The sequence below is a fragment of the Grampus griseus genome (genome assembly GCF_964374135.1).
Source record: "Grampus griseus genome assembly, chromosome: 14".
Taxonomy (NCBI): domain Eukaryota; kingdom Metazoa; phylum Chordata; class Mammalia; order Artiodactyla; family Delphinidae; genus Grampus; species Grampus griseus.
The window spans coordinates 80,074,261-80,088,059 of NC_139008.1; the positions used below are offsets into that span (position 1 = coordinate 80,074,261).

At 45.2% G+C, this 13,799-nt stretch overlaps 1 protein-coding gene across 1 annotated transcript in view; it reads left to right on the top strand.

The window, feature by feature from the left end:
- The window catches only part of TSHZ2 (teashirt zinc finger homeobox 2), a 452,741-nt gene that overhangs the window by 265,288 nt on the left and 173,654 nt on the right, over positions 1-13,799 (top strand). The window contains exon 2 of the mRNA XM_082669739.1: positions 3,051-6,123. Within this exon, the coding sequence (XP_082525865.1) occupies positions 3,051-6,115 (3,065 nt within the window). The 3' untranslated portion in view covers positions 6,116-6,123. The remainder of the gene's footprint in view (positions 1-3,050; positions 6,124-13,799) is intronic.

Consider the following 13,799-nt stretch of genomic DNA (forward strand, 5'->3'; position numbering starts at 1 on the left):
TCCCAGCTGCCTACTAAGTATCAGGCCCTGTGCTAGGCACTGAAAATAGGGAGATGAATAAAACCTGGCAACATGTTAACCAACCGTGATGAGCATAAGCCTTCTCTTTCCCCCCTAGATTTCTTCACCCGCTTTGTGTGTAGGTGTATGTGTTCTTCGTTTCAGTGATCATATCACCCATAGGTGCGGTGACTGTATAGCTTAGCCTGGAACAGTCCTGGCTAATAGGTACCATCCCATTGTATGAGTAAGAAAGCCCTTTTAATTCTCAAAAGTAACCCTGTTTCTAATCGGTAACATTTGCCTGATTCTTTGGAGTATTTTGCTTGGCTCTGTACCAAGTCATTTATTAATTTTGTTAATAGACCTTCTCCTTCATCTTAATGGTATGACTATTTCTACAAACATACAAACTAGTCCAGGAAAAAGAAAACACGATGAGGAAGGGGTCGGGGGTGGAGTGTGATCTAATTCAGTTATTCTAAGCTAGGGTTTTCTTGTAAGTAGTGACCACTTATTAACGACTGTTTGCCTAGATTGAGAAGCTTCTTTTTCTTCAAATCAATTTATGGAACTAGAGACCAACAATCCCAGTTTAATGAAAAATCCACTTGTCAACCTGCTAGGAAAGCAAAAACACAACGCCAATAACAACAACAACAAAATGGAACACAACCGCAAAACCACTGGCGAGGCTGAGTTTTTACATTTCATTTTGTTTTACTCTATCATGCCCTTAAAATTGTGGGCTCTCGTCCACAGTATTCCTACAGTTCTCCCCTCCGAGGTGGTTATATATTTGATGACATTTCAAAGAAACCCCATGGCTTGACCTTTAACCTTTAGGTCTCTGCAAAGTTTTCTTATTTATTAGATTGGTACTAAAAAGAGAGTGGAACCTAGTGGTGAAAACCATGGATTCTCTCATCACACAGGCTGGGTTCAGGCATGACCTTGCAATGCTAACTCTGTGGCCTTGGGGAAAATTTCTCAAACTCAGAGCCTCAGTTTCTGCATCTGTGAAATGAAAATAATAATAGTTTCTACTTCATGTGGATATTAGATAAAGTGAAAGAATGCATTTGCAATAGTTAGCACAGGTCCTAGGAGATAATAATAAATATTCTTCATCTTCAGTGTGGTATATATACATATATGTGCAGATATACATACATATATATATACACACACACACATACATATATAATGGAATAGTACTCAGCCACAAAAAAGTATGAAATATTGCCGTGTGCAGCAACATGGATGGACCGAGAGATTATCATACTAAGTGAAGTAAGTCAAACAGAGAAAGACAAATATTATAGGGTATCATTTATATGTAGAATCTAAAAAGCAATACAAATGAACTTATTTACAAAACAGAAACAGACTCACAGACATAGGAAACAAATTTATGGTTACCAAAGAGGAGGCAGGGGAGGGATAAATTAGGGGTATGGGATTAACAGATACACACTACTGTACATAAAATAGGTAACCAACAAGGATTTACTGTATAGCACAGGGAACTATATTCAATATCTTATAATAGCCTATAATGGAAAAGAATCTGAAAAGACGTACATATAAATATGTGTATAACTGAATCACTTTGCTGTACACCAGAAACTAACACATTATTGTAAGTCAGCTACAGTTCAAGTTTTAAAAAACCCTAATTTTGGAAAATAAATAAGTAAATGAAAATCTGAAAAAGAAATATTCTTCCTTTTCAGTCTTTGGAGCCCTTGGAGTTTCTGACTGCAGGTGACTTACTCCTAATAATCCCCCTTCTCTCCTCTCTGCCTGCCTCTCAGGAGAGACCGCCAATGCTTGAGCACCCCTTTTTTCAAGTATTATACCTGGTGAATGGAAGTAACAGCATTGTCCTAGGGTTCCTCCCAAGTACCCACCTGCACTGAGAGGGGAGATAGGACCTCATAAGGAAAATACCGCATTGAGATCATGCAGCCCTTACACATCTAAGACTGAATCTCCCTTGCTTTGGTACTTCTTTGGTTGCATTTTATCCACGTGGCTCTGAAAAGGCCAGGTGAAGAAAATGAGCACATGAGCATAAATAGTCACATTCCTCATCTCCATTGATGGGCATTTGCCCCTTAATTCCCTTTGCACCCGCTCTCTCATGCCTTCATTTTCCCTATGCAATTACTGGTCCTAAGTCCTTTCAGAGAAGGGAAAGCATGCATCCCCAATAGCATTTTGCATCTACAAATCAAATGTATAATTGGCATCTCATGACGGGTACCCACAAATCAGTGCATTTGACATTACAGGCACAAGATCGAGAGGGCATTTTCAGCCTTGTCTGAAAAGGTCTTCATAAACCTGTTTGAGAATAATAGGATAGTTCCCAAATCTCCCATTCTAACACCATTTGCTATTATTTTAAAATCATTATATTTGCTGAGCTTACATAATTTTTCAGCTATCAATGGAAGATTTTATTTGATACTCCATAATCTGTCTTCCTGCTGTGCGACTCTCTACAAATAAAAATGTTATAACAAAAAGGACCCTCGCTATCAAAAATGTAATGGCTATGCATCCAAATTACTTCTGAGCACTCAAAAATGAGTGTATGCCAGCAGGGCCAAGTGTCTTGGTAAACCTTACCATGAGGATGCCAAGGGTCAAGTCTTAGTTTTCTTATGAGCCAACGTCCTTCTTGTAGAGCTATGTCTGTAATAGGATCTGAATTTCAGTCCAGCTTTCCTGAGAGTCATACACGTGAATTCAGTGACTGTCCCATTATAGGAGTATTAGAGTGATATTCCGTAAACAGGAAAATTATTAACTTGGAATTCTAGGCACTTATAAAGAATTATGACTCCTGCCCATTTTTTTAAAAAGGCATTAGATGGCACAAAAGACATCACTTGGCTTTTTCCTGTATCCGTTGCTTGCAGTTCATAAAAGTGTCGATTACATTGTTAGTTCCATATGGGAAGCACTTTGTCCAAGTGGGGAAATTGGGATGGGATATGTCACCTGCTACTGTTATCTCATCTCTTCTTGTTCTCTTGCAGGCTACGCCCAGGAAGAACAGCTGAAGGAAGAGGAGGAAATAAAAGAGGAGGAGGAAGAAGAAGACAGTGGTTCGGTAGCTCAACTTCAGGGCAGCAATGACCCAGGGACAGATGAGGAGCTAGAAACGGGCCCCGAGCAGAAAGGCTGCTTCAGCTACCAGAACTCGCCAGGAAGTCACCTGTCCAATCAGGACGCCGAGAATGAGTCCTTGCTGAGTGACGCCAGTGATCAGGTGTCAGACATCAAGAGTGTGTGCGGCCGAGATGCCTTGGACAAGAAAGCAAGCGTGCACCCCAAGCTTCCAAACGAAGCCCACAGTTGCATGGATAAAATGACCGCCGTCTATGCCAACATCTTGTCTGATTCCTACTGGTCGGGCCTGGGTCTTGGCTTCAAACTGTCCAACAGCGAGAGACGGAATTGTGACCCCCGAAATGGCAGCAACAAGACTGATTTCGATTGGCACCAAGACGCTCTGTCCAAAAGCCTACAGCAGAACTTGCCTTCCAGATCCGTGTCGAAGCCCAGCCTGTTCAGCTCAGTCCAGCTGTACCGGCAGAGCAGTAAGATGTGCGGGACCGTTTTCACCGGGGCCAGCAGGTTCCGGTGCCGGCAGTGCAGTGCCGCCTATGACACCCTGGTCGAGTTGACCGTGCACATGAACGAAACGGGCCACTATCAAGATGACAACCGCAGAAAGGACAAGCTCAGACCCACGAGCTATTCAAAGCCCCGGAAAAGGGCTTTCCAGGATATGGACAAGGAGGACGCTCAGAAGGTCCTGAAATGTATGTTTTGTGGCGACTCCTTCGATTCCCTCCAAGATTTGAGCGTCCACATGATCAAAACAAAACATTACCAAAAAGTGCCTTTGAAGGAACCAGTACCAACCATTTCATCGAAAATGGTCACTCCGGCGAAGAAACGCATCTTTGACATCAATCGGCCGTGCTCCCCCGATTCAACCACAGGCTCGTTTGCAGATTCGTTTCCTTCTCAGAAGAACGCCAACTTACAGCTGTCCTCCAACAATCGCTACGGCTACCAAAATGGCGCCAGCTACACCTGGCAATTTGAGGCCTGCAAGTCGCAGATCTTGAAGTGCATGGAGTGTGGGAGCTCCCACGATACTTTGCAGCAGCTCACCACCCACATGATGGTCACCGGTCACTTTCTCAAGGTCACCAGCTCTGCCTCCAAGAAAGGGAAGCAGCTGGTGCTAGACCCACTCGCCGTGGAGAAGATGCAGTCATTGTCAGATGCCCCGAACAGTGATTCTCTGGCTCCCAAGCCATCGAGTAACTCAGCTTCCGACTGCACGGCTTCGACAACTGAGTTAAAGAGAGAGAGTAAAAAAGAAAAACCAGAGCCGATCAACAAGGATGAGAAAGTCGTGAAAAGCGAGGACTGTAAGGACCCTCTACAGAAGCCTTTAGACCCGACGATAAAATACCAGTATCTAAGGGAGGAAGATCTGGAAGACGGCTCAAAGGGTGGAGGCGACATTTTGAAGTCACTAGAAAATACTGTTACCACCGCCATCAACAAAGCCCAAAATGGGGCTCCCAGCTGGAGCGCGTACCCCAGCATCCATGCCGCCTACCAGCTGTCAGAGGGTACCAAGCCTTCCTTGCCGATGGGCTCCCAGGTCCTGCAGATTCGACCCAACCTCAGCAACAAGTTAAGGCCGATCGCACCCAAGTGGAAAGTAATGCCGCTGGTTTCTGTGCCCACGAGCCTGACCCCATACACGCAAGTTAAGAAGGAACCCGACGACAAAGATGAAGTGGTGAAGGAGTGTGGGAAAGAGAGTCCCCAGGAAGAGGCGTCCTCTTTCAGCCACAGTGAGGGGGACTCTTTCTCCAAATGTGAACCCCCTTCAGAATCCAAAAAGGCTGAGCCTTGTCCCCTGAAGGAGGAGGACAAGCGGATGAAAGAAGGTGATGAGAAAGAGAAAGCCCAGCCCCTGGAGCCAGCATCTTCTCCCAGCAGCGGCTGTGCCCTCGCCAGCCACGCTTCGGCCCTGCCATGCATCAACCCGCTCAGCGCCCTGCAGTCCGTCCTGAACAACCACCTGGGCAAAGCTACGGAACCCTTGCGCTCTCCTTCCTGCTCCAGCCCGAGCTCAAGCACAATGTCGATGTTTCATAAGTCGAATCTCAGTGTCATGGACAAGCCGGTTTTGAGTCCTGTCTCCACCAGGCCGGCCAGCGTGTCCAGACGCTACCTGTTTGAGAGCAACGATCAGCCCATCGACCTGACCAAGTCCAAAAGCAAGAAGGCTGAGTCCTCACAAGCACAGTCCTGTACGTCCCCGCCCCAGAAGCACGCTCTGTCTGATATCGCGGACATGGTCAAAGTCCTCCCCAAAGCCACCACCCCAAAGCCTGCTGCTTCCTCCAGGGTCCCTCCCGTGAAGCTGGAGATGGACGTCAGGCGCTTTGAGGACGTGTCCAGCGAAGTCTCAACCTTGCATAAAAGAAAAGGCCGGCAGTCCAACTGGAACCCTCAGCATCTTCTGATCCTGCAGGCTCAGTTTGCCTCCAGCCTCTTCCAGACCTCGGAGGGCAAATACCTGCTGTCCGATCTGGGCCCACAAGAGCGAATGCAGATCTCGAAGTTCACGGGGCTCTCCATGACCACCATCAGCCACTGGCTCGCCAACGTCAAGTACCAGCTTAGGAAAACGGGCGGGACCAAATTTCTGAAAAACATGGACAAAGGACAGCCTATCTTTTATTGCAGCGACTGTGTCTCCCAGTTCCGAACCCCTTCTACCTACATCAGTCACTTAGAATCTCACCTAGGTTTCCAAATGAAGGACATGACCCGCGTGGCCGTGGAACAGCAAAGCAAAGTGGAGCGAGAGATCTCCCGGGTATCGTCGGCTCAGAGGTCACCGGAAACCATAGCTGGCGAAGAGGACACAGACTCTAAGTTCAAGTGTAAGTTGTGCTGTCGGACATTTGTGAGCAAACACGCAGTAAAACTCCACCTAAGCAAAACGCACAGCAAGTCACCCGAACACCATTCACAGTTTGTAACAGACGTGGATGAAGAATAGCTCTGCAGGTATGGGTTTGCTCCCACGTGGTTGTGACAGTCACTTCGTGAGGAGCTTCTAGAAGGGAGATGGGTCTATTTAGAGGCAGCTGACATCTCCCTATACCAAGAGCACAGTGGCCTGCTGGAATAGCACGAATTTTTGTGCAAGACTAGAACATGATAATTAAGCCCTAGCCATTCTCTCAATTTCTCCAGTTCAGCGTTGGGAAATAGAATAAAATGGGTTCAGAGAGATGGAGCTCACAGGTATACTGCTTCTTGATACCCAAGGCCCCTCTTAGTTACCCAAGGCCCAACTTTCAAAGTCCGGCCAAGGCTACACCTCATTTTAATTGATAAGTACTGACTTTTCTTACTGTCCCATTTCACCACCTCACCTTCCGAGAGTAACGCGAATGACTTGCAAGGTGATGAAAATTCTTTTTAAAAAGTGAGCGAGCGAATAAGAGTGTAGGGTTCCTGGGGGCAGCCACTATACAGAGGTTTCTTAATCAGCTCATGAATAGTCTAAAGCTGGCTTTATTATTCTTACTAGTAATTAATGCTTTGGGCAGCTTACCTGCAGCATCTGCTACCTTCCACCCCCTCCCCTTTATTTCCTGTCCATTACGTCTCCTGTGAAAGGGCATATGCCCTGTAGTTGGATGGTAGGAAAATACTCTTCTCTGCAGAACGCTGAGATGAAAAGAGAGGAAGCTTACTTTCCTCCCTCGTCTTTTGGTTGTCCTGAAGATAAAGCTAATATCAGAGTCCACCTTTAGCAAAGGTAGATGCAATGCAGGCTTTGAGATTTTATTTTCTATAAAGAAGCAAAGGACGTTCTGCACACTCATTGCCAATGCACACGGGGTCCCACAGCTTGAGATAATTGGCATCATGTATCATCAAAGTTCCATGCCTGGCAGAGTCACCAGTGCCCAGACTACCTATGTCACCTTCAGGGAAGAGGGCAGACGCCAAGGTCAAGTACCTTGGCAGACTAGTCCCACCAGCCATTTTCAAACGTTGAGCATAAGCAAGGCTGAACTTCCTTTCACCGCCCTTTATGTATTTTCTCTACCTCCTTTTCTCTCCCCTCCAGCATGATACCCCCCACGTGCTAGGGACCATCAAATGTTCAGGTTGGGGTGTTAGGCCACACCCCATAATGGGACCCAATCTGACTTAAGCCTTTGGCACTTACCAGCCCAGTTTATGTCATGCTAGGTTATAGATTAGCTCTTTCGGTTAAGATACGAGATACGAACAGCTCATACTAGCATACACTTGACCCTTAGACAACTTGGGGGTTAGGGGTGCCAACCCTCTGCGCAGTGGGAAATCCGCGTGTAACTTACAGTCGGCCCTCCCTACGGTGTAGCCTGCCTATCCCTGCTTCCTCTGTAGCCGAGGTTCCACACACGCAGATTCAACCAACCCTGGGCTGTGTAGTATTTACGCTTGAAAAAACTCCATGTATAAGTGGACTCAGGCAGCTCAAACCCATGTTGTTCAAGGGTCAACTGTATAAGCCCTCACCACCTCCTCCTGTCAGAGCACTTGTTAAATGGGAGACTTTCGGATCAAGCCACCGAGCGGTGGGCACCAGCGGGGTTCCAGGTGGGGACGGCTCTGTATGTGGTGCGGCTTGGGCTCACTTCACATCACATAGGGAGGGTCACTGAATGCAAGGCTGGTCAGAATGAAATGAAGGGTTAAACACTGGGGCTGTTGCCTCAGTGAGAAGATCTAAGAGCTTCTGACAAAGGGGGAACCCATCCTATCGCTCTAACGGCTAATGGCTCTCTGGGCCCAAATGAAGACTTTTGTTTTGTTTGCATGTTTTTATCATGATAATTAAAGTGTATTTACTGGCAGATTCCTCTCTTGCTTTCCCAGCATGATTTGTTCAGCTCATACTGTTGAAAGAAAAGCTGAAATGCATCTATCGGATCTAAATGTGAGCTTGGGTCTCCGTGACACCTATTTATGTGCTATATAACATTTTAAATTTTATGTAACTTACTATCGTGCTTTTCTGGTCCTTCAAAAAAAAAAAGAGTAGATGGATAGACACAGAACACACAGAGATAAATGCTTCCAATCCCATAGTGGTAGGTCTAAACCATGGTGAAAAGGACAAATAGGTAGTGTTTATTTGTGCTACAGTGAAGACCAATTTTCCGCATTTGAGGTTTGTAATCATTTTTTAAAAATTAATAGCACAGCCAAAACATTGCAGTATGTAAATGGAGAATGGGGAGGGAAAGAAAGCGTCAGTCCAAATCTGAAATGCACAAACCTGTTCTAGAGAAGCAAAGAAAAACCAATAATTTGGAAAAACCGACACAAAGGTACTTACAAGTCTATTAAATACATAGATAAGATAGCCCTTTTCTCATCCCTCTGCATCTGTACAGAATAAACGTTTCCGATTTGGACCTTCAAAGCACCATATTACAAAGTTATCATTATATGAAAACGAAGCTCCATCAGTGCTGTGATTCTGAGAGAGGACGCGGCAGAAAAACAGGTTTGAGTGTTTGGAACTCATTCAGAGTATATGTGTTGTGTGCGTACAAAAAGTGATGCAGGTGCTTGGTGTTTGTGTTGATACTAAAGATCTCCCGGTCTGCCTGAATGGCGCCCACATCTGCACACAGGTGGCTTTCTGCTGCCCTTCACCTAGAAAAGAATTCCTCCGCCCTACGGGTCCACTTTTAGAACAATAGGTGTGCACAACCTTGCCCACTGCTTAGAATTAGGCATATATGTTTTCAAATGATCACAAAATGAGATCACTCTTATCTGGAACTGTCATTTTAGTTGGTATGCGTGATAGCACAAATTGTACAAAATGACATGTTGTCTTAGTAAGGGTGGTCAAGATTTTGTGGAAAATTTGGGAGGGGAGCTTTACCATACCTGTGTTCTGTGCAAGATGAGAATTTTGACCTGAATTTTCTTTCTTTTCTTAGATATGTCTTAAGTTCTACAAAATTCTCTGCCAAATATTAAATGCAACTTTTCATTAAAAATTAATTAGAAAATGTTCAATGTGCATCCCTAATTTAGGATATAAGTAATCTAAAACAATTTCAATAGATATTTGTATATACCTTTAAAAACCACATGCACTTGAATAACAGAAAGTAAACAGAGAACAAATCAATGAGTCTAGAATGCATAAGGACGTGAAATTATAGTCATTACCGTGTAATGTAGTGTACAAGAGTGTACAAGTTTAGCAGCACAACTAGCCTTGAAATTGATGGAGGGAATGAATCTAAAACCCATGTTCAGGGTGAACAGCACGTAGGTTCCCAGATAAAATACAGGATGTCCAGGTAAATTAGAATTTCAGGTAAATGACAAATAAGTTTTTAGAATAAGCACGTCTCAAATATTGCATGGGCCATATTTATACTAAAAAAAAAGTGTTCATTGTTTATCTGAGATTCAAATTTAACTGGGCATTCTGTATTTTTATTTGCTAAATCTGGCAACCCTAACAGCATGGGTAATATGGCAGCCTGGGAAGAACAAAATGGGCTGGACTAACTCATGTCTATTAGAGGCATCACCCTTGCCTCTATCCAGCAAACAATATTCTTTCTTGCCTTCCTTTCTTTTTTTTCCCCTCCCTCCTTCCCTTCCTCCCTCCCTCCTTCCCTCCTTCCTTCCTGTCTTCTCTCCTCTCTTTCATCTTTCAACAAATATTGGCTGTGGTTTTACTGTGCACCGGACTCTATTAGCAAAGGCTATGTGATGGAGAACCAACAGTCGTGCTGATTATACCAGCCAAATGTGCCAGGGCTGCAGCGAGCACATCACAGACATTACTTCACTTGATACTCACAAACAGCCCTAGGAAGTAGGGTTGAGTCAGCCATGTTACAGGGGAGGAAATGGAAGCAGAGAGATTCTGCATGAATTTCTCAAATTCCCACCATCTCTGAGCCTCACTCATTCATTATCACGCATCTAGAAAGCCATCACTCCATGCCAAGCACTGTGCTAATCCCAGGGAATAAGCCAGTGACCAGGACAAGAGTCTGCCTTGGAGGCTCGTGGGAGACACAGAGACGGGCAGCTCTGGGGTAGACGCTGAAAGGAGCACACAGGAGGGCGTCTGGCCAGTCCTGGGGGAAGCCGAGGAGGGGAACGGTGGTACCAGGGGCAGTGTGACGTCAGGGCTGCCGAGTCCTGCAGGCCTGGGTTCAAACCCTAACTCACCCACTGTCTCTTAGATATGCCCCACTTCTGTGTTTATAAAACGTGGACATCATTCTCCCCTCACAGAAAAGTTGTGAGAATTAAGTAAATGTACGAAATTCTTTTCCGTGAAACCTGGCTCATAGGAGGTTCACAAGAAGAGTTAGTTCTAGGCAGTGCCTACAGGCCCACACCGTGTTCTTCTGCGTCGCCTGAAGTGTATAGAACTTACACGGTGTTCCCAGGTTGAGCTATTTAATACTAGGCAGTGCCCCAAGGAAACCTTGACCTACCATTTAATTATAATGATAGCAATGACAGCAAAACTACCGCCTCTTGGCCTCTTTCTATGAGTCAGGCACGGGTATTCAGATCATCCTGATTTTGCAGAAAGCTCAAGGGCTTCCGTGATTTGTCTCAGAGCACACAGTGCGCATCGAGGTGGGATTCGAACCCAGGACTGCCCAACGCTCATCAAGTTTCTTCTGCCTCTTGGCTTCTCCTCCGTCTTGCCTGATGGTTTCCAGGTGCTACCCACGGCCAGGAATACATCCAACAGCTCAGGAAAAAAGTCTATAAAATGTGGTGTAAGGGTGGAGAGGTGATAAGGGCTCCTTGGCCTCTGGGAGGCTCCAGCTACAAATCAAACACCACAACTCAGGGGCCTGGGACTGACCTGTGGGAAGAAGCAACGCATCCTCGCTCTCTTCATTGTAATTTCCTTGTTCAGTCAGGTGATCATACAATTACCATAAAGCGTCTCACCAAGAAATGACCCAAATTCCAGGGAAGATAGATGTGTGAGAATTTTTTAATCCTCATCCGGACTCTAATTTTGGGGGAGCAAAATGAGAATTTGGAAACAGGGCGTTTGACCATGAGACCGCGGCATTTCTAACGCAGCAAGAAACAAATGCGTCACCTCTTTTCACGTCTTCATGTCACCCGAGCGATCTGGCTTAACCCCTCTTTTGCATCAATGCGTCTCCGTCTCCGTTGCACTTTCCCCCTCATTTGGACTTCCGAATGCTCAAATCCTGACGGGTATAATTCGGTGCTTTAATATAGAGTAACATTATTTTTCATTTACTCCAATCTGCCATCAGTATCATCTTTTCATTTAACCAGATGCAATTCTTTTTTCTTTCGCTAAATTGAAAATCCATGAGCGACAGGGAGTGCAATGTTTTAATTAGCTCATATTTTTTATATGGATTTATGTCTTTAAAATACATTTGTGTAATTCTTCAGCGAAATTAAAAACGTCTTTCTGCAAAAGTGAGGAGAGGAAAATAGAGCTAAATTGTGTCATTAGCTTAGGTAGATACAGATGGCGAGCAGGATCTAGTTGAGAGACACACACCGATCACAGGGCCTCTGCCTGGGCGGAATTTGAACTTGCCCTTCATTGAAAGAAGTCTTTCTCTGTAAAGATTTTTCGAAAATGGCTTGAGGTTGGGTTTTTTTTAGGCCCCTAGTAAGTAAACAAGCAGTTACCTTCACCGAACTAATTTGAAACTGAACCTGCCCGCCAAACAAAACAGAAAAAAAAAAAAAAACGAAACAAACCCAGAAGTCATCATGATAAACAGTTTTCTCCTGCATTTCTCTTTGTCTTCTTTTTTAACGATCAAGTTTAAAGCGTTCCACGGTGTTTTTTTTCTACTTTATAGGAGACAAGTGACATTCCATGGTAAATGAGAGAAAAAGCCATGCAGAACTGAAATCTTTCTAATGCATTGACACCAACTTGCCCTCTATTGTTGGAAATGAGCAGGCACTCATGATTGTTCATCAAACAGCTCCTAATGCAGTTAAAGCATTCAGCTATAATTTCTCCTTGCATTTATAATTACTGTCATAGACTGCACACCTCGGTGAGCAGATTAAAGCTATAAACTATTTAGCCGTGGCTCTAAGACGAGGAACTTGATTTGTCTGGCAGGAGTTATTTGTTAGGGAGCTTGACACTTCACATAAAAATGACTCAACTTGATGAAGAACAATGCAGTTTTAGCAATGCGGGGATTTTAAATCAGTCACGACGCCACGCCCTGCAAGAATCGCAGGGCAGTTTGTTAAATGATATGTAGGCCACGGAGATAACGGAAGGCATAGAGGGTACCAAAATAGAAGAGGATTTGGTGTGTGTGCGTTCTTTCCTGACTCTTCCTCTGAAAGAACAGGTGTTTGTTGAAAATCACTGCATGTCATGTTCTCCTATTAAATCCAGTGTCAATGTTACCCCAGGCTCACCTGGCAGGAAAAAAGGATGCCAGGAGCCCAAGGCACATGTCACATCTGGGGGTTTTAGAGAACTTTGTGTTGCACACATTCACTTCCCAAAGCCCATGAGTCCAGGGTGCTGCGGAAAAGTGGCGGTCGTTGTTTTTCCTGGAATGGTCTTGATTTCTTTGTGTTTTTTACTGGCAGGAAGCGTATGATATATTTAGGCACGGAGGGCCCTTCTACTGGGCTAATCCTCCAGCAGTGCTGTGAAAACCTGAAAAAATAATCTACGTGCAGGTTGATGAGAGAGGCTGGCACAGACAGGGTGGCGGGCAGTGCAGCTCCCTTTCTCCTTTCTCAGCTTGTGTCCAGGGTTAGGGAAAACAGTGCACATTACGGGCAGTGCTCAGCGCTGGGCCTGGCCCACAGAGCGAGGGCTTGACGAACATCACTCTCCTCTACCTCAAAAAACTCCTCTTGGGTTTGCTTAAGGCTTAAATCAAGATGGGGGTGGATTGTACCATTTGATTTAAAGAAATAGGGAGAAACTGCTAGGACCGATGTAACTAAAACAGCTTTGAGGGGGAAGCAGTAGTATTGGGTGGTGTTTGGGTGGCCCTGGGAAAGGATGCAATGTACCGTTAACCTGCATGTCTTCCCCTCCGATGCCCCCTTTCTCTCCCTGACATCATCTACCTTGAACATTTTCATTTGCTACAGTCCAACATCCCTGGTGTCTGTGTCATGCTTAGGAAGATCTGCATTGGTCTTCTGCGCATTTTGATGAAAATGATGATGTTGATGATGATGACGACGTTGATTAATGGGGTCAAAGAAAGCTGAAATCAGTGGCTGGCACAGTGTCCGCTATCACTATTGTCCTTGCTGTCACTGATGGATATTGACAGAGGATTAACATTTATTGAGCGTTTACAGCATGCCAGCTATTGTGCGAGGCCCTTTATGTATATTATCTCAATTAATTTTTTTTTTTTTTTTTTTGCGGTACGCGGGCCTCTCACTGCTGTGGCCTCTCCCGTTGCGGAGCACAGGCTCCGGACACGCAGGCTCAGCGGCCATGGCCCAGGGGCCCAGCCGCTTCGCGGCACGTGGGATCCTCCCGGACCGGGGCACGAACCCGTGTCCCCTGCATCGGCAGGTGGACTCTCAACCACTGCGCCACCAGGGAAGCCCCTATCTCAATTAATTTTAAACCTAAACTCTATAAAGAAAGAACTGTGATTATGCCTAGGCTACAA